Source organism: Bubalus kerabau, chromosome 4 (genome assembly GCF_029407905.1).
Source record: "Bubalus kerabau isolate K-KA32 ecotype Philippines breed swamp buffalo chromosome 4, PCC_UOA_SB_1v2, whole genome shotgun sequence".
Lineage (NCBI taxonomy): Eukaryota > Metazoa > Chordata > Mammalia > Artiodactyla > Bovidae > Bubalus > Bubalus kerabau.
The window spans coordinates 166,764,283-166,788,171 of record NC_073627.1 but is presented as its reverse complement, the minus strand read 5'-3'; the positions used below and the strand labels follow the sequence as shown (position 1 = coordinate 166,788,171).

At 36.8% G+C, this 23,889-nt stretch overlaps 1 protein-coding gene and 1 non-coding gene across 2 annotated transcripts in view; one reads left to right on the top strand and one right to left on the bottom strand.

Moving 5' to 3' along the window:
- Positions 1-356: 356 nt before the first annotated feature.
- Positions 357-23,889, bottom strand: part of RAD23B (RAD23 homolog B, nucleotide excision repair protein) — a 44,300-nt gene continuing 20,767 nt past the window's right edge. The window contains exons 3-10 of the mRNA XM_055579239.1: positions 23,644-23,723; positions 20,645-20,910; positions 16,432-16,487; positions 12,236-12,363; positions 8,930-9,062; positions 7,226-7,353; positions 6,363-6,533; positions 357-1,727 (exon numbers count right to left, since the gene is read on the bottom strand). Coding sequence (XP_055435214.1) covers positions 1,614-1,727; positions 6,363-6,533; positions 7,226-7,353; positions 8,930-9,062; positions 12,236-12,363; positions 16,432-16,487; positions 20,645-20,910; positions 23,644-23,723 — 1,076 coding nt within the window. The 3' untranslated portion in view covers positions 357-1,613. The remainder of the gene's footprint in view (positions 1,728-6,362; positions 6,534-7,225; positions 7,354-8,929; positions 9,063-12,235; positions 12,364-16,431; positions 16,488-20,644; positions 20,911-23,643; positions 23,724-23,889) is intronic.
- TRNAG-CCC (transfer RNA glycine (anticodon CCC)) lies at positions 11,652-11,722 on the top strand. The gene has a single exon. It is a non-coding gene; the product is annotated as a tRNA-Gly (tRNA).

Genomic DNA, 23,889 nt, shown 5'->3' with positions numbered 1-23,889 from the left:
ACACATGAAGATTAAACTACATGATTAACATGGGAAAAAATCATAATTTTTTTATTTTCATAAGAGATAGGTTATGAGTGCATGATGTAAAAGCTTAAAAGTCATCACCAAACTGTGCTAAGGATTATTAAGAGATTATGTAGGATAAAATCTGTGCAAATTCATCTTCTTAACTCAGTATAAGATGGTAGAAAAAAAATTATTTCTTTAGTCTTTTTAATACTCAGGAAAAGAGAGCTGAAAAAAATAAAACAAGTAGACACACCTGCCCCCTCTTCATGATCAAATAACAATGCCAACAAAGGAGATTCCAAAGAAAAAAGCTGAGATGAAAAAAATCCAAATAAAAGCCAACATTGCTATTAAGATTTTTCTTTTAATATGCCATGAGATATCTTGATTGTATATTTTCCAAAGTACTATTCCAGCTGCATCTCCCAACCCTTCCAAAAGATTTTGCCAGTCTTTCCAATGCAATAAAAGATGCTGGATTGTAGTTCTGTCCACCTTCTCTTTTCAAAAGCAAAATAATCCTAACAACTTTAATGGTCATACATTCTTATCTAATTAAGGAAAAAACATTTACAAATATCAGAAACCCAGTTTTGAGACATTTGCATTAATCTTGAACTGAATCAGCATTTTGTGGGTTTTAAAAGAGGCAGCAGTTGGAATTCACGACTTGCTGACAAACACATTTCTGCTGAGGGAAGGGGAAGACAGGGAGAGTGAATGCTGCATTTCTTCATTGGCCCCAAAGTGCTAACTCCACAAAGGGATACATCAAAAGCAAACATGCAACCGTGGTTTTTATAACTTTTTACTGCAATATAACAATGAAGTAAACAGTAATTAGGCAGCTACCAATTTACCCCCCAAAATAAACCAAAAAAAAAATGTAAACAGAAAAATAACTCTGCCTATACTTGTACAGCTTCGCAAATCATGTTAGAAGGGTCTCACATTCAATGATCAAGAAATTTAAAATAGCAGTTAATTATTTTCATCTTAAGAAAATGTTCTCCCATCTCCCCCCTTCAACCCCAAGTATTTATCATGAAAGAATGGGCTTTCTTACACATTAATTTTATACTTATTTGAAGCAGCAACAATAACCATCAATAATTTGGCATTTCTGTTTACAGTCACTCCCATTTTTTTCCCCCAATTTCACAAAGCCATTATCCAGTGTTGCCATAAAATAGGGACTGTAGATTCTAGGTAGCAAAGATTCTTTCTGAAACCAATGTTAAGTCAAAGAAATATAAAGCAGGGCATTACACTAAATTTCTGGATCTAGTACACTAAAAAGAGTGAAACCTAGGAAAAGTTACCTACTGTTTTATAGAAGAAATAAAGACCTGCAAAAGCTGATTTTTGGTTGTATAATATTTTACACACTGTGTGGATTTGCGGCATCTGCTAATTGAAGCAGACATGCACTGTATTTATCCCTGCCCTATATCCTAGATCCCTCCCTCCCCACCCCCAACAATCTACTACCTTATACCAAGTATTGTGGATATGAGCCCAAGTCATCCCAGACAATCCAGTGAACAAAGTTAGTGTAATGCACTGGTGTGAAGTGTGAGATTAAAAAAAAAAAGTCCCTTTCAATCTTCATCAAAGTTTTGCTGTAGAAGGAAATTGGCAGCCAAGTTCTCATTCTTCTCACAAGCAAAATATGCTTGTATCACAAGTCCTTCAGGAAATCCTAATGCCTTTAACTGAAAGAAAGAAAGAAAACATATTATGAGGTCATCATTGTTTGAAAACATACTATAAGGGATGCAAAAAACCTTGAGAATTTTATATGAATTCATCCCTGATTATGGAGCTGCTGTCCAATTCAAGGAGCTAGATAGAACTTTGGAGAAGGCAATGGCACCCCACTCCAGTACTCTTGCCTGGAGAACCCCATGGACAGAGGAGCCTGGTGGGCTGCCGTCCATGGGGTCGCACAGAGTTGGACACAACTGAGCGACTTCACGGCAGCAGCAGCAGATAGAACTTGGGGCCCTTTCCTGTAACCACTTACAAAATTCTTTGCTCCTAGTTAAAATTTTGATGCTAAATAGATACTTTGATAACACTCACTGGCATTAATACTAAAAGTTAGCTGCTGTGGTAGTTTAAAAATAAATGACCCTACAGAAATCTGTAAATCCAATGGCTTTCAGTACATAAGTGGTGAAGCTATGGATGAGAGCAACCAGAGATGGAGGTGAGTTTAACTACCTAATCCAATTATTTGTTTAAAAAAAAAAAAAAAAAAAAAAAAAGCCATATCCTTAATTAGGGTCAAACTTAACCTCCTTGCTTTATGAAACACTTCATACTACAAAAATGGGTGGTCAATTATTAGTAATATTACATGACATACTTTTGAAATCAAGACCTACAATATTGTTTTTATCTGCTTAATTTTTATAGCATTTTAAAAGGTGATATGATCCATTTAATTTTCCTAGTCTATTGAAAATCACTTGCAACTCAATAATCACTGCTTTTAAAAGCCTTTAAACACACTCAGGTGAATTAATCTAATTCCCCAGGTTCCATACATTTGTCCCTTGCATTAGACTATATCAAGAAAGGGCCTTTAAAAACTAGGCAAAACTCCTAATTCAGCATGATTATACTCATCCATATAAGGACAAGAAACTCAAAAATGATTTTGTTACTTAGGTCTTGTCCACATTAAAGCTGGGCTAGCTGAAGTAAAAGGTAAATAGGGCACAATCCAACTGTTTATGCTTTACAGTAAGACACACATTTAGAGTCAAAGACACAGTATGCTGAAAGTGAAAGGATGGAAAAGGACATGCACCATGCAAATCATCACAGAGAGAGAGCTGAAGTGCTATATTAACATCAGACAACAGACTTTAAGATTAAAATTGCTACTAAAACAAAGACATTTTATGATGATAAAACAATCAAAAAGACTTCATTATAAACAAACAGAACAACAAAGCCCCCAAATACATTAAGCAAAAACTGACAGACTTGAAGGGAAAAATGCAACAATAGCTGGAGACGTCAATATCCCCAAGTTCTGTAACAGATAAGAGAAGGCAGAAGACATGCAAGTATAAAACCTGAAAAATACTATAAACCAACCAGACCTAACATTTACAGAACACCGAACAATGAATGGCAAATTGTACACCTTCTTAAGGATACACAGAACAGTCTCCAAAGACCATGTCAGGCCGCAAAACAAGCCCCAACGAATTTATAAGGATTAAAGTTACACAAATTACGTTCTCTGACCACAATGGAATGAACTTAGAAATCAATAAAAGAAGGATATTCGGAAAATTCATAAATGTGGAAATTGATAAAACCCTAAAAAACCTACAGATCAAAAAATGACAAAATCAGAAAATACTCTGAGATAAATGAAAATAAAATGTCAATACACTAAAATTTATGGCATGTTGCTGTAGCAGTTCTTGCAGAAGTTTCTACTTGTAAATATCTACAGGTATAACTCAGAGATAATGCAGGTTCGGTCACAGAATACTGCTATAAAGCGAATACGGCAATAAGGCAGGTCACAAGAATTTTTGATTCTCCAGTGCATATAAGTTATGTTTACACTATACTGTAGTCTGTTAGGTGTGCAGCAGCATGATGTCTAAAAACCAATGTATATACTTTAATTTAAAAACACTCATTGTCAAAAGTAACCATCATCTTGACAGTCAAAAACCTTCAATTGGTAAAAAAGGAATTAACTGCAAAATGTAACGGAGAGAGGCACAATAAAACAAGGCATGCCTATGTAACAAGAGATAGTAAACCAATAATCTAAGTTCATCTTAAGAAACTAGGGGGTAAAAAAAAGAGGAAACTAAAGCAAACAGAAGGAAATAAAATAGAGACTAGAAAAACACAGACTCAACAAAACCAAAAACTCTTGCTTTTTTCCCTTTAAATCAACAACATTAACAAACCTTTACCGAATTGACAAGAAAAAAAAAATCTGAGAATTCAAATGACTAAAATCAGAAATAAATGTGGGAACATTATAATTACTTTTTATAGAAATGAAAGCAACAATAAGGGAATACTAAGAACAGCTGTATGCCAACAAATTAGACAACATATATGAAACAGACAAATTTCTAGAAAAACAAAAACCACCCTGACTCAAGGAAAAAAAAAAAAAACAGAAAACCTGAACAAGTCCTATGACAAGAGACTTAATTAGTAATCACAAAACTTCCTCAAAAGCCAGGCCCAGATAACTTCACTGGTGAACCATACCAGCAATTTAAAGAAAAATTAACACCAATTCTTCATTAACTCTTCCAAAGGAGAGAAGAGAATGGAACTCACTCCATAAAACCAGTACTAGCCTGACACCAAAATCAGACCAAGACACCACAAGAAAACTACAGACCAATACTCCTTATGCATGAAGATGCAGAAATTCTCAACAAATCACCAGCAGACCAACTCCAGCAACACATAAAGAGCACTGAACACCACGACCACAGAGGATTCACCTCAGGAATGCAAGGCTGAGCCAACACAGAAAAACCAGTCAGCACAACAAAGCATACTGACAGAAAAAGGGGCACAATCACATGATCATCTCAACACACAATCTGACAAAACCTCACATCCTTTGTGATAAAAACATCCAATGTAACAGAAATAGAAGAGAACTTCCTCAACCTGATAAAAGGAATCTAATGAAACCCACAGCTAACATCAAACTTAATGGTGAAAGACTTAATATTTCATTTTCCTCTACTATCTAGAACAAGATAAGCATGTTGGCTCTTATCACTGCTATTCAATAGAGGAGGTTCTAGCAGGACAATGAAGCAAGTAAGTATATATGTAAATAATAATAAACAAAGGACATCTGAATTGAAAAAGAAGCAAAACTGTGTCTACCTTCAAATGATCTTACATATAGAAATCTTAAGGAACACACACAAATTAAGATTTAACAACTGAGTTCAGGAAGGCAAACAAAATTGAGTTTTGGTATACAAAACTGCATGATACACAAAATTGTATCTCCATATAACAATGAACAATCCAAAAACTGAAATTAAGAAAACAATTCTAGGGACTTCCCCAATGGTCCAGTGGTTAAGACTCTGTGCTTCCAATGCAGGGGTCATGGGTTTGATTCCTGGTTAGGGAACTAAGATCCCATATGTGTTGGTGTGGCCAAAAATAAATAAATAAATAAATAAAAATAACACAATTCTATTTATAACAGTGTCAAAGAATAAAAATAAGTATTTTCAATAAATGGTGCTGGGCAACTGGATATTATATAGGCGAAACATATCAATCTAGACTCCTATACCTCACACTATAAACAAAAAGTTAACTCAAATGGAGCATAGATATTTTTCATTACGTAAGTGTAATAAGAGCTATAAAAAACTCTTTGGGGAAAACACAGGCTCAAGTCCTCTGACCTTGGGTAAGGCAATGTTCTCTTGTACAACACCAAAGGCAAAAGCAACAAAAAGAAAATTTCTCCAACACAGAAATCAAGAACTGACAGTCTCAAAAAAAAAAAGTTGCTATAGAACAAGTGAGGCAATTGTCAACTGTCATTTCTATTATTTGAGGGGGTAAAACAGCACAATATATAAATTATCTTTTAAGAAATACCAGTTATAAACCTTGAACACTTATATGTTATGTCATAAAGACAAAGCTCAGATGCTTTTCTAAGTTATTTAAGATGCATTTTCTCTGATTTCTACCTCAAAACACTCTGTAAGATAAGACAGGGCAAGCACTATGATTCTCTGTTTACATGGGGCCCAGAGCAGACGATGGCTGGTCACCGTATCACAGAGACCAGGCCACTGCACTGGCACGGCCTATGGGCTGACCTGATAAGGGTGAGAGAGGGTCCAAGGGTCAGCTTCTGATACTCACTATACATACTGTATGTAATTCACACACACATATTTACACTTAGAGACAACAGTAAAATAAAATTTGAAATATAAATTTAAAAAAGGATAATCTTGAATTGAGCATATACTTTTTTCCTCTTGAATTTTAAAACATCAATGAAATCTTTAGCTTGATTTATTTATAACAATTTCATGCTAGACTGGTATTTAATGCTGGTCCTTGGGCTTCACAAAGAACATGATGGAGAGTAGGGCTGAGAAGAGACTGTCTCCACTGCAATCCCTACATGAATAATGATCTATTTGGCCCTGCTCAATAGGAGCTATCCTCCACGATGGAAATACTCTATATCTAGGCTACCCAACGCAGGAGCCACTAGCCCCAGTGACTACTGAGCATTTGCAACATGGCTAGTGTGACTAGGAACTGAATTTTTAAGGTTTACTTAAACTCACCCTTTCTATAGCTTCTTTTTCCTGAGGCGTTACTTGAATGTAGTTCATATGACCACTTCCAGCTTCTGCGATTCCTCCACTGCCACCTCCTCCCCCTCCTCCTTGACCACCAGCTTCTTGAACTGGTTCATTTAACATCTGAATAAAATGCTCCTGATGTTGGCTAATTTGCTGCAGTGATTTAAAGAACAAAAGAACAACACGTTGATATAAAGTACCTCCAGGAAAATAAGAACTCTAATACAAATAAAAAGGAAAGCTACAACTCTGCAATTTCATTATTTTAGAATGATTCTGGATTAGTCGGTCTTTGGAAGGATGTGATTTCTTGTGCATTAAAGAAACTCAGTATTTCTGAAGGAGGTAAACAGTGAAGAATTAAAAGAATTCAATTTCTTAACACTCCATTACCCCATTACTATTAAAAAACTACTTGATGGCTAAAAGAAAAATTATATTTATGTCTATATACTTTTATCTTCCACAACTAGGAGGCAGTGGAACGCTACACAAAACTCAAATACTTCATGGCCTGAGCACTAAAGTAAGCCTACAGGTGTGTTTTCTAGGAGGCACTGCGCCTCAAGTAATAAGCTTGAGAAAAACAGATTTAGAAAATTAAACATTTCTTTTTGCGTGAGTTTCTCATATTCTTTAATAAAGTGTTTCCCAAACTTAGTATTTGACTAAATTAACCACCCCCCACCCCCAATTCTCTTTTTATCAGTCAGTACCTCTATAACATTCTCCTGAGGGTAGCTTGGAAGAACAGTTTATACACCTGGTAGAGGGGAAGGAGTGCCCATTGACTTGTACAGAATGTAAAACATCCTAACCATTTTTGAAACTGATTAAACAGTCACCTGAAGTAACTGAGGATTTTCTCGACCTATCTGTTGTAGCAATGCTGGAAGCAGGGAAGGATTCTGTTGAATAATTTGCCTCATCTGTTGAAACTGAGGCTGATTCCGTAAAAATTCAAGAGGGTGTCCTAAAATAAACAGGAATATTTTTAAACAATAACAAACATAATTTAGACAGCAAACACTGTGAAGAAAAAAAATGATTTGAGTTCTAAGATGTATATAAAATGAAGTAAGTAATGACAATCTTCAAATTATACCAACTTGCAAGTCTTATACTGCAGAAATTATTCCTACTAGCTCAGGTAGAGAGTGGGTTTGCCAGGTGGTACTAGTGGTAAAGAACCTGCCTGCCAATGCAAGAGACATAAGAGATGCAGGTTCAACCCTGGGTTGGGAAGATCCCCTGGAGGAAGGCATGGCAACTCACTCTAGTATTCCTGCCCGGAGAATCCCATGGACAGAGGAGCCTGGCGTGCTACGGTCCATGGGGTTGCAAAGAGTCAGACACGACTGAAGCGACTCAGCAGAGCACACAATGTAGAGAGAACAGAACACTAAAAGAAGGAAGTTTTCCTACAACTGCCTTGGGCACTCAATTTATCAAATAATACTGAGAACCTGTGCCCTGCATATACTCTATAAAAAGTATTAAAAGTTGTTTCTGATACGCAAAAGTTCCTAAGAAATATATATACCAAAACTAAGAAACACAAAAAAACCTACCCTCTTTAATTGTATACGAAAGAATTATGCTTTTGAGGTTACGAAGATTAGTGAGAATTTTCTAATGTATGTTCTTATCTCCTGAATTATTCAAGACAATCGTTCAAATTAAAATGGCCACAGAGCATGGTTATTTACTCTTCTTTGTGTAACACTAGTTTTACAGAAGAAAACAAGACTCAGAAACTAAGTTATCCAATAAGTGCCACTGAACGGGACAGTACCCCAAACCTGAACCACAGCTCTGCTTCCTCCATTTCCATGCTGAATCTCAGGAAATGAAAGCTTATCCTCTGGGAGACTGTACACAAAGTGCTTAGGGATTTTTATGAACCAGAACTGACTGCCATAATTAGAGCTAGTAAATACATAAAGGAATGATCCCTTCAAAATTAACAGTTTGAATTACTTTATCAATTTTACAGAAGAAGGAATGAAAGTGAACATTCCCAGGCCTCTCACAGGCTCTAGGCTTTGCTTTCTAGGCAAACTTTTGCCAACCCAAGTTTGGGTGCTAGTCAGTAAAGATACTTGAATTCAAGCTTTGCTCTCACCTCTAGATACAAGATATTAAATATACTAGGTTTCATTTTCTTGGTTCTATAATAACCATTAAGATCCTACTGGCTTTGGAATTATATTTTATGATATTTATAGGGAGAGAAAGAGACAAGGTGCACAAACTATTCCGAATGGCTTCGGAATATAACACTAAATGCAAGCTGGGAAGCATCTCTTCCTTAGAATGAGCTAAACAGAATATGTCCTTTACCAAAACTGCAGAGATGAAGTTTAATATAAGTGTATCTTTTATATCCACATAGTATAGTTTCTTCTGGGCCTTTCTCTAACACTAAAAGAGATTTTAAGAATTATGATGCTCTGAGAATGAACCTCACCTCAAAAGTACTTCAGGTTAAATTATTTTACACTGAAGACTCATAGCCATTTCTTCCCCATCAAAAGATGCCACTTTACCTCCAGAACTTGTTGTTGTAGTTGCTGCTGTCGTAGTTGCTGCGGCTGCAGCCACTGAAGACTGAGGAGCCCCAGTGCTAGCTGCTGGAGGGGGGTCAACCACAGCCTGACTTTCTCGATCTCCAGGAATTCCCTGTAACAGAATTCCCAAGCTTTAGAATAGCTCATCATTCAAAGTTAGTTAAATATTACACAGAATAAGAGACTTTATAAGTCTATTCAATATCCTTGTCTAATTTCTAAAAGCATCAAACAGATGTCTGCTTCATTCAAAGCAAAGGATAAAGACAAACAAAATCTGCACATGTTCAAGATCAGAAATGGCCTCAATGTGGTATGGATGGATCCATATTGCTATTATATACAGCAGCACTGCCCAACAGAACTTACCATTTTGGAACACCTCTATATTTATGTTGTCCAATAAAAATACCCATTACAAGTAGCTACTGAGACCTTGAAATGTGGCTAATGGTACTAAGACACTTAAAAAAGAGTTAAGTATTAACTTACTTGTACTTAATAGTACTCAACAGCTACCCAACTAGACAGTGTAGATCTAAGACATAAAGGAATTTTATTAAAAAAAATCATGAAATGATGTTTATACAGCAACACATATTAATATCTAACACCAAAGTATCAGGCAAGATCCTAAACTTACATATAATACTGTCTAACATTAAAAAGCTAATTATTTAAATTTTCAAAATATCAACACAAATCTTATTAGGACATATCTGACTTTTTAGTTCAGTGGTTAAGACTCCGCACTTTCACTGCAAAGGGCATGGGTTCAATCCCTGGTCAGGAAACTAAAATCCCACAAGCTGTATGGTATGGCCCAAAGGAAGAAAGAAAGGAAAAAGTAAATGGGTATAAAAGAATCTTAAAGTTTTGGGTGATAATTTTTCTAAGTTTGTGACATTTATCTTCTGAAGTTGTTATAACTTAAAACTGCACTGAGATTTTTGGAATACCCTATTTTGATAAAAATGATTTATAAGACTTCTCACATATAGCTATCAAATTTTTATGTAATCTTTATAGGTTTTGGAAAGGGAATAGAGGAGAAAATACTGCATATAAATATGAGATGGTACTAGTAATCACTTCCACTTCCCAGTAAATCAGAGGCCAAAATCATAAACATATAGAGAATGAAGGACACTAAATAGCAGGATAATAATTGCTATATTAGATGTTCCCTCTAGGCACTGCGAACCACCCACCAATTCAAACCCTTAAATGAAGAGCTATCAAGTGTAGACAAACTATATACAGATCGAGGGTCCAAAAGCCTCCATCAAATTCTCAAACAAGTTAGCTAAAGTAAAAGTTAATCACCACTACAACAGATCTACCTAAAATTCTCACACACAGGACTTAGCTTTTTGTTAGATCATTACTTCTTCTTTCTACACACTCACTTTCACTTATATAGATTTATCAAAAACTAGCAACAGTTCAAAGCATCAAAACAGGTGCCTGCTTCAACTGAAAGTAAAGGATCAACTGTTTCCATGAACCTCTCATCTATTTATTTGCATTTGATGCTAAATAGTAGCAACTGTGAAAACAGTAATTCATTTTTTTTAAACCTCAAAATTTTAAATCTACTGGGTCAAAATATTTGATAACACATTAAAATTATGCAGAATTCCAAAATCAGGTATAAATTAAAGCCCTTCTATAAAAGGAAAGGCAATGTTTTTATGTAATACACATTTTTTGGGGAGGAATGAGGGGCAACCATAAACCGATCCACAATAACTCTCAATCCAGTATGATTCCTCAATTTCAAACTGATAATTAAATGAACTGTCAGTATTTTACACACTTTCAAGTGGACAATGGGAAAAAGAATTCAAAAGATAAAATGATATGTTAAGATTTTCTGAACCTCATGCCAGTAAGCAGGAAATGACCGGAAGAGAAGCAATTATCTGCTCATGATGGGGACTCTTCTGAAACTACTCTCTGAAAAGGAGTTTCTACCAGAAGCGCAACTAGAAACAAGGTAATGGACTGAACTGTGGACGGTATTCTCCAAGGAGTTAGGATCTGAGATGATGTTTAGGGTAATTCAGACTTTTGATAATATTCTAACACACCTACGACAACTGCAGAATAAAATCTTAGGACTAAAAAATTGATACAATATTACTGCAAACTTTTACAATTTACTTTTGATCTGCGTCACATTTGTAAAACAGACATTCATTGTCATAAAATATCAAGGGTTTCAGTTCATGCCCATAACAATCTATTTCTCAAAAACTTTTATTAGTAGAGGAGTCTACAACCTAAAATTTTCCCTAAACCCTTGTGAAAATCTGGGATCTGAGTTGTCCAGATAAATCAGATTATCAGAAATTTTCAGCACTCTCTCCCAATTTTTAAAAGCTAGCAACTAATTACAAAAATTTACATAGTACAAAATTTGACTTGGACTTCCAACTTGAAACTTTCACTCTACATAGTACATTCAGGATCATGTTTGGCAGGCAAAAAGAGCTACTAAAATGTTGGATTCAATTAGTTTTAAAACCTGCCCCACCCCTAGCCCTCTTAACACACAGCTCTCATCCTTAGACGATGATGTAACTAGGTTAGACACTACTACTCCAAGTGGATAGCCAATTTTAAAATCCATTTAGTCACATTTTCTGATTCAAAGTCTTATCACAAATCTTTTAGAAGAGGTTATACTTTATTAGCAGCATTGGTGGTTCAGTGGTAGAATTCTCGCCTCCCACGCGGGAGACCCGGGTTCGTTTCCCGGCCAATGCATTACCGGTCTTTGTTTGGGGCTTCCCTGGTGGCTCAGACAATAAAGCGTCTGCCTGCAATGCGGGAGACCCGGGTTCGATTCCTGGGTCGGGAGGATCCCCTGGAGAAGGAAATGGCAATCCACTCCAGCACTCTTGCCTGGAAAATCTCATGGACGGAGGAGCCTGATAGGCTATAGTCCACGGGGTCGCAAAGAGTCGGACACGACTGAGCGACTTCACTTTCACTTATACTTTATTAACAGAAAATGTTAATTCACTAAGAAAAATACTGGGTTGACCAAAAGGTTTGCTCTGATTTTTCCGTAAGATGTAATGGAAAACCCCAAAAGAACTTTTAGAAAACCCAATAAATGTCAATAAAAGAATTAATTAAACCAACCCAATAAAAGCATTATGCAAATGAGCATACATCACCATTATCTTATGAACTGCTATTGTTTCTTTAAAATTTCTGTTTCTTTGAGATTTCATCCTTAAACAACTAGAACAAAGAAAGCAAAATGTTTCTCACCATTAAGAGATACTCCACTGCTCTGTCAGGGTTGTTGAAACTGGCTCTCAGGGCTGCAATTACTTGCTCTCGTTCATAGCCCATTGACATGATCTCAGTTACCATATTCTCGTAAGACTGACCTGTCACTAAAAAAAGATGTGTGTGTGGATGGAAGAAGGGAAAGAGGAAAAGAGAAAGAAAATTTAATAAACAAACATTCTCCACATAATTTCAGTGTGTATGTATGTATGTATACACTGTCAGGCACTACAGTGTTAGGAATACCTAACGATGAGTAAGTAAAACACACATATAACTACTACAACACACATGTGGTAGGGAGAATAATCCACCTCCTCCCATCCTTAGAAACTATGTTAGGTTACAAAGCAAAAGGGAATTGAGGTTGCTAATCAGCTGACTTTAAGATAGGGAAATTATCCTGGATTACCTGGGTGGGTAATCCAATGTAATGGTAAGGGTGCTTAAAAGCAGGAGGGAAGCAGATGAGAGGGTCAGAGAAATAAGTGGGGGCAAGTTAGAGAAAAAAGCAGGGGCAGAGATGCTATGTGCTTCTCCGATGACAGAGGAAGGCGCTATGGCCAAGGTATGTGGTCAGTCTCTTAGAAGTTGGAAAGGACACAGAACAAATTCTCCCCTCGAGTCTCCAGAAAGGAATGCAGCTCTGATTTTAGCCCAATGATTTAGTCCCTTTATTTTAGTCCAGTGAGCTCCACGTCAGACTTCTAGCCTCCAGCACTACAATAAGATAATAAATGTGTTGCGTTATGCCACTAAGCTGTGATACAGAGCAGCAATGGGAAAGTAATACAGTATGTTAAACACAGAATAGAAACATCAAGCACAAAGGTAGCACAAACATATAACAGAGGCTGGCAACCTGGAAGAGGAGATGGATGAAATGATTTTTGAAAGCAAGAAGTGGGGACATTTCAAGCAATCAATTGTGCTGTAATAAGCTGTTTTCCTTTGACACCTTTTATTATCAAAGCAGAGGGGAAAACGAGTTGGAAGCGAGAAAGTCAGAATTTCTCATACCATATAAAATGGTAAATTATCTCTGTAAATCATTTCCCAGAGATCTCTCCAACCTCAACTCACTCTTCATGGAAATATCAGACAACACTCTGATTTAAAGCAAGTTTTCCTAACAATTTGTCCTAACAAGTTTTCCTAGTGATGATGAGCATCTTTTTATATTTCTGTTGGACTTTTGTATATCTGCTTTGGAGAAGTATCTATTCAATTCCTTTGCCCATTTTTTTTTTTTTTTTTTAACTATTGAGTTGTATGAGTTCTTTATACATCAAGGATGTTAACCTATCATATACATATATATGGCTGCAAGTATTTTCTTGCCATTCCATAAGTTGTCTTTTTACTTTGTTGATAGCAAAATTTTCAATAAAGTTCTAACAGCTATGAAAGTATAGCTTAAAAAACTAAGTATCACTGAGCAAATTCAACATTTGGTATCTTGTTTAATGAATTTTCCCTTCCTATTCCATTAAGTACTTAAGCTATTTCAAACTTCTAATTACCCACTGATACAATTCTAGCACAAAGCACTCAAGTGTCAGTATACTTTCTGTAATCTAGTTCTCAGATAAAGAAAACATTATCAATAATAAAATTATGTGCTGTGGAGTATCAGAACTATACTATTTTAACAGTGTTTTTCTCACTCAATTCTCACAAGAATTCTATGAGGCTGAGGCTTATTAGAAAGATTAACAATTTGATCAATGGCTATTAAGCCCTGGTGCAGACACAAACACAAGCTGTCTAGACCCTAGAGTTCCCACACCTAATCCTGAATGCCATGCCTAATTAGTCAAGTTATAAAAACTCAAATAGAAGTGTCTACATGCAGGCTTGGTACATTTTAGATCCTAAAGGTACAAGGGAAATGACTCCTAGGAAAATTAGGGACAATGGACAGCATCAGACAGAGCTAATGAGACAGAAGAAATAGTGAAGAAAATGTGATTAAGAATGAATTCTGAACTTATCATATAGGATAGGAGGTGTTGTGAAAGGAACAATGACCTCATTAGACCTGCCTTTTAGAAACTCCACTGTGGCAAGGAATAGACCACTTAACAGAGTAATACTAGAGCATCAGGAAGGGAGGGACGTCAGCTGAGGCAATTAAGTGGTAGTAGAAACAAAGATTCCAGAGACTTTAGGAAGGAGATCGGTAGGACTCCTAGTCTCATTGGTCTAGAGAGGAAGAGGTCAAAGTTGATGCTAATACTTTGGTAGAGCATGGATGATGATGGAAGCAAGAAAGGAACAAAAGAGAAGAATCAGATGGAGGAATAAAAAATTTGTCAATCTTGAATCTAAGGAGTTTATGCAGGTTTTAGGTTTTCCAGCTGGCAGCTTAAAGAATGAGTCTCAGAAGTCAGAGGGATATGTGTACTGGAATTTTAACATTGAGAATCCTTAAAAGTACAGCTGACAATGTAGGTTTACCTGTGTAGGTCCACAAATAATTGGATAACTGCATTCCTAGCATACTTCTATATGATCCATGGCTGGTTGAATCTGCAGATGCAGAACCATGGACAGAGGCCTGACCGTAAAGTTATAGATGTATTTCTGACTACACAGAGTTGATGGCCCTAACCCCTGTGTTATTCACGGGTCAACTGTGTATGGGTGGTTATTTACTATTCCCATGATCTGAACTTTGAACAATGACCTAGAGCAGAACCCTAGAAAAAACCCATACATTTAAGGGCCAGGTAAGATACAAAGAATTAACCAGGAAGCCTGAGGAAGGAACAATCAGAGATACAGTTCAAGAAAAGAGAGGCGTCACAGAAGCCAAAGAAGAAACATTTAAAGAAGCAGGGTATCGACATAAAGACTGGATAAATTAAAGATTAAAGGGCTAAGGGATCCTGAGATCATAATAGCAGTTCTAAGAGATGCAGATGTAAAAGGTAAGACATCACCACCAGAGACCACAGCAGGAGCAACTAGAGCTGTGCATTCCTGGGCTCCTGCCAGGCAGCATCAACGCATTCCAACTGAAGCTTAACAGCGACAGCCAGAGCCTCCAACAGCATCAGGGGGGAGTGTAGGCTGGTTTCAGCTCTGAGGCTACAGAGCATTTTACACATCCCTGGGTAATCTTGAGCTGTTCCAGAACCTGTGTAACAATTTCCTAAGATTAAGCTTTTACTGTTTGAAATAAGAGTGATTTCTGTTTTCCTGCTTACTAGACACTTAACTCATACTCGTATGGTAGCAGGGTAATCCCAGAAAAAAGTCCTCACAGGTATGAATGCGGGTTTGGTACACCCAGGTGATCTTAGGTTGATTAAACAACTATTTTGCACCTTGTGCTTTTTACATGGCAATCAGGGCATCATAGAGTTCAAGCTCAATTAGGTCAGAGGGCCAACCCGTATCTTGCGTGATACTACTGCTGCTGGAAACTTGCTGCTGCAGCGGCTAACAGGGCATCCAGAAGCCCATACTCGATGGAAGCTGCACCCCCGCCTGCTCCAGTCTTCCACCTCCCCACCATTTCCTGTGGTATAGAAAAGTACCAAAGGGCAGGAGCAGGGCTGCCAGCTAACCATCGACAACAAGCACCTACAGCAGGCACTGTCCCAGGGCAGTCACAGCGTAACCCAGTTACAACTGTAACCCAGGGACAGTTACAATGGGAAACGGGCAAAACACCCAAACTGGTTCTGACAGATGTACGTGTGAAGGGAAGATGGAAAGACATTACTCAACAGGTAAAAAGTCAGGATAAAACAGCATTTTCACTGTAAGTACAATACAAGCAACAAGATGCAGATGGGGACCTACAGGGCTACAACCTGGAATAAAGGCTGGAGATGAATGAATAAAGATGAAATGTGAGACAGATTTAGTAACATCTTATACTCATTTCAAAGACACTTCCTAATAAATGTGTACACAGATTAAACTTCATTTTAAAACCCATATTTGGAAAATGGAAAATATATCTGCTTTAAGGAAAGAAGTATGCTTAACTCTTAACAGCACAATTTAAATGATTCAATATATAGAACATTAATTTACAAAGTCTTCAGTAACACTGAATTATCTAAATCATTTAACCACCTGATTATAAGCAACCATGAAAATGATCTAGAGAAATGAAGCCTCTTCCCTCTTATAAAGTAATTCACCATGTAGATACTTACCAAGTGCACTTGTTGCATCTTCAAAAAGGTTTGACCGAGAAGAATCACCTGATGTACTGTAAAATGTTTTTAGAAAATCATGTATCAGAAAGTATGTAAAATTTACCTTAAAGCTTAGTAGCTGTCCAATTTGTACAGACTCTTGGTTTTAATTAAATGTATAAGTCTGGCTACAGTGTTTAAAAAGGCTTCCAGATTAAAACCCAAAGCTTTATCCATAACATTTATGGATTGGGAAGAATTTTAATACTCATTCTGTTCTGAAAATCCATCATTTAAATAACTTACAAATAATCTGTAAGTCAAATCACAGTCAAAGAAATACCAAAAGCTGTACATGATAAACAGCACATGTAGAAACTGTATTTGGCTGGAAAGGCCTGGGAAGTCTTTATATAGTAGAATTTCACTTAGATCTTATAGTTAAGTTCCGAAAACAGAAGCTGCAAGAAAGTATTCAGGCAAGGAACATAGCATAAAAAAATGCAGAGGCAGGACAGACCCGAGCTATAACCAAGTTTTAAACCAGTTTAAAAGGACTAAGTTTTCATGGGACTTCCTTGGTGGCCCAGTGGCCAAGACTCCATGCTCCCAATGTAAGGGGCCTGGGTTTGATCCCTGCCAGGGAACAAGATCCTACATGCCACAACTAAGAATTGCTGCAGCCAAATAATATATATATAAAAAAAAAAGGCAGAGGAGGCATCTCCTGATCTCCCAAATATATTAAAAAAACAAAAGAATTAAGTTTTTGTTAGGCAACTGAAGAAGATGAGTCTAGAAAACAAAGTAGACACGAATACGATGATGAAAGACCAGGAAGAGAAGGCCAAAGAAAAATGAGGTTCACAAAACTGGTCAAGACAGCAGTTAGCAATTTAAATTACAACATACACAGACACAATATACACATATACCTGTGTCCCAATTTTACAAACAAAACTCAGTAGACTTCAGTTCTGAGAAAACCCTACAGCACAGCAAGACAACGGAAATATCCAACTTTGAATTCATAAATTACTTATAGTATCCTTGTATCCCCAGGTTCTGTGGGCAGGGTTACTGCTGCCAAAAAGTGCCTGACATCCTAACACTCCACATGACTGGTAAGCGTAAAACTAGCATTTGGTACCCCACTCCAGTACTTTTGCCTGGAAAATCCCATGGACGGAGGAGCCTGGTAGGCTGCAGTCCATGGAGTCGCTAGAGTCGGACACGACTGAGAGACTTCACTTTCACTTTTCACTTTCATGCACTGGACAAGGAAATGGCAACCCACTCCAGTGTTCTTGCCTGGAGAATCCCAGGGATGGGAAGTCTGGTGGGCTGCCGTCTATGGGGACGCAGAGTTGGACACGACTGAAGCGACGCAGCAGCATGTGGTATAATTTTTAACGTACCTTCATTAACTAATGTGTAGAAGGCAAAACTTCAAAATGAAGTTTTTGAACTATAATTCAACACTATACACACACACATATATGGAAAGAAACTCTCCTGCCCTGGACCCTACCCAGAGACAACCACTACCACTAGTTTCTATATACTGACTTGTGTCTTACTGTTGTGCTTTGGAATAACTGCATGTCAGAAGAACTACAACTGCCTCAATTTTTCCCAGAGAGGCATGACTTTCCATTTAATTGATCAAACCAAACTAATAAGAACCTGTTTGGTTTCCAATCTTTAAATTCTTTCTGTACTCAAATTTATTAATCATTTCTTTCATGACTTTTTTGTGTTAAGATTGTTTTTCCCATGTTCTCCTCTAGTTTACAATTTCACTTCTACATTAAATCTTTCTCTGTTTAAAATTTATTTACTCTTTTTACTTTGGGCCACACTGTGCATGCAGCATATGAGATCTTATTCCCCCACCAGTTAATCAAACCCATGCTGCTTGCAGAGCTGTAACAACTAAACCACAAGGGAAGTCCATAAAACTTATTTTTATAAGATGACCTCCAGGTAACTAGACATTTACCCCAACAGCATTTCCCAGAGTGGTCTGAAATTATTTTTATCTCCTATTAAGTCCCTGTATGTATATTGGTCTGTTTCTAGACTACTATTTCATCAAGTAGCCGTTCTAATAAGAGCCATTCTAAATTTGCAATCACTACCATGCATAATTCTTAGGCGCTCGGCCTTCTTCACAGTCCAACTCTCACATCCATACGTGACCACTGGAAAAATCACAGTCTTGACTAGATGGACCTTTGTTGGCAAAGTAATGTCTCTGCTTTTCAACATGCTATCTAGGTTGGTCATAACTTTTTTTCCAAGAAGTAAGCGTCTTTTAGTTTCATGGCTGAAGTCACCATCTGCAGTGATTTTGGAGCCCCCAAAAATAAAGTCTGACACTGTAGAATTTATGCTTTTGAACTGTGGTGTTGGAGAAGACTCTTGAGAGTCCCTTGGACTGCAAGGAGATCCAACCAGTCCATTCTGAAGGAGATCAGCCCTGGGATTTCTTTGGAAGGAATGATGCTAAAGCTGAAACTCCAGTACTTTGGCCACCTCATGCCGAGTTGACTCATTGGACAAGACTCTGATGCTGGGAGGGACTGGGGGCAAGAGAAGGGGACAACAGAGGATGAGATGGCTGTATGGCATCACTGACTCGATGGACATGAGTCTGAGTGAACTCCAGGAATTGGTGATGGACAGGGAGGCCTGGCGTGCTGCGATTCATGGGGTCGCAAAGAGTCGGACACAACTGAACGACTGAACTTTGACTGACTGACCATGCATAATACATTTTATTACCTGGCAGAATTAATTAGACCCTTCATTAATGTTCTTTTATAAAACAATTTGTGCTATTTTTGCACACTTTTTTTCTTTTTAAACCTTACAGATAACATGGAGATACCGTTTAACCACCACTCAAATCTTGATTCTACCTCCACACTCCTCCCCCTCCCCAGAGGAAACCATCTTATCAGTTAGTGTGAGGTCCCTCTGCTACTGTTTCTCTACACATTAACATGCTAACCCACAGAAAAATGAATATTGTCATGTGGTTTTTGTTTGGTTTATGGTTACTGACTCTACTGTTCTGCAATCTGCTTCTTTTCACTCGATTAACAAAGCCTTGAAACCACATTTATTTAATATGCATATATACTGCATACTTTACCTGGGCTACAGTACTGGATATTAGAGTTTCTTAAACTTTAGGAAGCCTAAGAGTTCACCAGTTTTACTGTTTAGTCGTTCAAGGCGTGTCTGACTCTTTGAGACCCCATGGACTGCAGCAGGCCAGGCTTCTCTTTCACTATTTCCCTAGGGGACTCTACTAGAATTCACTAGCAGAGCTTGTTAAAAAACAAGACTTCTAGGACCCCCAAGTCGAGAATTCTGATTTACAGAGGTCTGGGGTGGAGCCTAAGAATTAATTTCAAAGTAACTCCCAGTGATGTTGATGCTGCCTATTTACTGCCACACTACGGAGAATTCCATGGACAGAGGAGCCTGGAAGGCTATAATTCATGGGGTCGCAAAGAGTTGGACATGACTAAGCAACTATCACTCAATATGAATAAGCACAGTTCTCTAATATGAACAAATAACAAGTCAAGTCATGCTCTTACTAACGGAATTTAACTTAGTTCCAATGTGTCCTCAATTACAAGCAATACAGCCCTGTGCACAAGTTTGGTTTCTCTACAGTAGATATTAAGGAGTGGAATTTGCACTGTAATATGTAGTTTTTACTGCCATCCACACTTTACAGATGAGGAAAAATCCAAAGATGTTAATTTCTTTTCTAAGGTTAAGACCAAACAAATGTCAGACCTGAACACAATACTATGTAGCAACTGGAAAAACTTACTGATATGGAAAGATGTAGATGACAGATGTGACCATAGTAAAATAATATACAATAAATAATGATGGGGGACAATGTCAAGTTGTTTGTATGTCAAGCTATAATATACTGTCAGGTTATTTTATGATTCTTATTCTTTTGCATCATTTGTATTTCCTAACTTTTCTATACAAAAGTTTTTTTCCTTTCTCCCTGGGAGAGAAAAAAAAAATCCAGATTATGGAAATTTAAACAGACATAAAAAGCATACTATTTTAGTCAGGGTTCAAAGTTTAGATAGAAAGTTTGTTTGATCCACACAATAATCAAAATAAATACACGCACGAAGTACCTGTTATGAACACACGCCTATGCAATTTCCTGGAGCCCCGCTCTTACCTGTCGGTTGACGTTGGGGTGGTGGCCACTGGGGTTTCCGCTGGCCTCTCCGCAGGCTTCTCCTGCTTCGCTGCACTAGCGGGTGCAGGCTCAGAAGACGCTGTCGTCGATGCTGGAGTGACAGACGCAGGTGTGGGAGTGGGAGCCGAAGTGGGGGCAGGGGCTGGGGCCTGCGTCACAGCTGGCGCTGTGGAGGAACTAACCGCGGCGGCGGCAGAACTTGACTGCTGAGTCGTAGCTGGCGCTGGTGTTGTCACCGCTTTCGGCTAAACACATTACAAAGAAAGTCATGCATTACGACAAAATACTACATTATTATCTGACCTCTGGATGCTATAAACAAACATAACAATACTAACACAAATTTTTAGATTGAAAGCAATTTTGTAAGGTGACATAATGAGCGATCAACAGCAGCAATCTGAATCATTATTTATGTTACACATTCAAAGCTGCTAAGAGCATATATATATCAACTACCAATCTCAGTTCTAGCCAATGATTTCATTCTTAGGATCATTATGAAAAAGAATCAAAAAAGCAAATATTTTAAAACATAAAGCATGTGTGTATCCAAAAAAATAAAAGAAACACATAATTCACCCCCCAAACTTCATAACTGAAGTTTCTTGGTTACAACTTCCAAGTATTTATCGTCATTTGAAAGCATTATGAAAATAACTTCCTTGAAATTAAAGTATACACAGAAGTATGATTAATGAACATGCCAGATAATCTGCTGTATTTTAGAAGAGGGAAAAAAATCCCAATGTTGACCAGAAGCCAATGGGTTTAAGTACAAAGAGACTAACATTACTTCTGAGATGTATATATAGTTAAACAGAGGCCAAGTAATGTTATAACTGCACGCTCAGCACTTTCTGAACTAAAATCAGAGCCATAAGCATTCCCACCAAGCAAAACGCAGTTACATATGTATAAAAATCACACTATATGAGTTTTATCTTTCTCCGAAGGCCTATCAATGCTCACGACCTACTTAGTTCATAACTTTCCTAAGGTAAAAAGGAACAAACTGTAAATGAGTGGATCTGTGTCTTATTCTAACTGAGCTAGTATAGAGTGTATTGGAAAAAAATGTCTTGTGCAGGTAGGGGGATGGGATGTAGCATCCCTCCTTTACCTATATTAAGAGTCTTGAATTTGGCTCTGTGATTTTTATTGCCAATGTAATTTCCTGCAAATGATTAATGTTCTATAACTCCAAGTAGATAAGAATGTAATTTAAATGCATTATGTCCATTTACTATTTCCCTTAAGATCAATATAATACTGATTATATATATGTTATATATATATTATATATGTATAGTGATTAATATAATACTATAATATACCATGTCCTCAAGGTCTCTGTTGCCACAAACAGCTTTTCAAACCTCACTCTAAATAGTACCAAACCCATCTGCTTTTCAAAGGTCCTCTGCTTAACTTTTGATATTAATAGTTTTTTCTCTCTTCTTTGTAATAAGGGAATTTCTCACTGCTTCCAAAATGTTTAACTGTAGCAGTCTTCTTCCCCTTCTAAAAGCTGGCCTATGTAAAATAAGAATCTGCTTGGCTCCAAGTAGCTGTTTTTCAAACGCATGCACCTATTCTGAGACGCAGCCTGCTTACTTAGTTATGCTCTTAACAGTCAAGGTTACCATAATACTAAAGGAAATAAAACCATAACAAATACATACCCAAATGTCTGTGGCTACCAGACATACTATGTATGATAAAATTAAATAAGGGAATATTATTCAGCCCTAAAAAGGACAAATTCTGACACATGCTATAATACGGACAAACCTTGAAGACATTTTATGAAGGAAAATATTAATAAACAAGTCACAAAAGGAATCACAAAAGGAAAAATACGGTATGACTCCACTTATATGAGGTATAAGGTGTAGTCAAATACACAGACAGAAAAGCTAACAGTGGTGTCGGGCTGGGGCACGGCATGGCTATTCACTCTTTAACAGGTACAGAGTTTCAGTTTGGGAAAATGAAAAAAGTTTTAGAGATGGATGGTGGTGATGGCTACATAACAATGTGAATGTAGTTAATGCCAAGGAGCCATGCACTTAAAGATGATTAAGTTTGTACATTTTATGTTGTGCATTTTATCAGTTTTCGAAAAAACTAGTTGAGACAAAGTTTCTTCATATGATTCTGTTAATCTGTATTTAATGTTTAATATTTTAATAATTAAGTGCTTAAATATATATAACAAAATATTTTAAAAATTAACCCCAATACATATGAAATGTTTAGCTGTTTTTTGTTTCTTACTACAAAATTAGTTTGTTCAACTCTTATTTTCTACTGCATATATTCCTTTGAGATTTAAAAAGTCTTTGACAAACTGGTTTTCAATTACCTATTTAAATTTAGTTTGGGTGCTTACAAGTAACATTATTCCTAGATTATTAGGAGCTCAGAATTTAGATCATAATTCAATCTTAAAAATGAGCGTCATAAGTACCACCATTCCTCTATTGTCTTAACACTCTACTGCATATTTATCTTTCTGTCTTTCCCTCTATCTCATTGACTAAAAAATATCACTGAAATTTTTAGTCTATATGCCTTTTTGGCCTTGAGGCATTTGTTAGATTTAGTACATCATTTAGCCAAGTCCTTTTAAGGCATTCTTAATAAAAACTATAAAATACGAAACATTTGAAAAATCACATTCTCTAATTACATATTTTGTGATTTTACTAATCCAACAATACCTAATGATGTTTAACAGGACATTTCACATGTATCAACATATTTAAAATTATGCTCAAACTACAAGTACATAAAACTATTAATGTTATGGTTGACTCAAAGCAAACTGTTAACACACTTAATAACTATTAAGTGCATGCCACTATGGATGTATATATACTGTTTTCACTTAAAAAGTAAGTGTAAAGAAAGACTTGGGATTTTTTTTTTAAACTCACATGGATAAAGATATATACAAGGAGGCTGAAACTTACTTTTGTCACCATAACTACCACGAAGTTTTTCTCATCAATTTTATATTCTTTTAGAGCAGTATCATCATTTAGGATTTTGCCTAGTACATTAAGAAAAAAACATATTATTAAAGGCACCATAAACTGTCTTACACTGAGGTTAAAACAATCATAAACATTAATTTTATCAATTAAAACTTTCCCCAAAGAAAAACATTAACCAATCAGCCAAGATATACATAAATGGATACAAGATTAGTTAAAAAG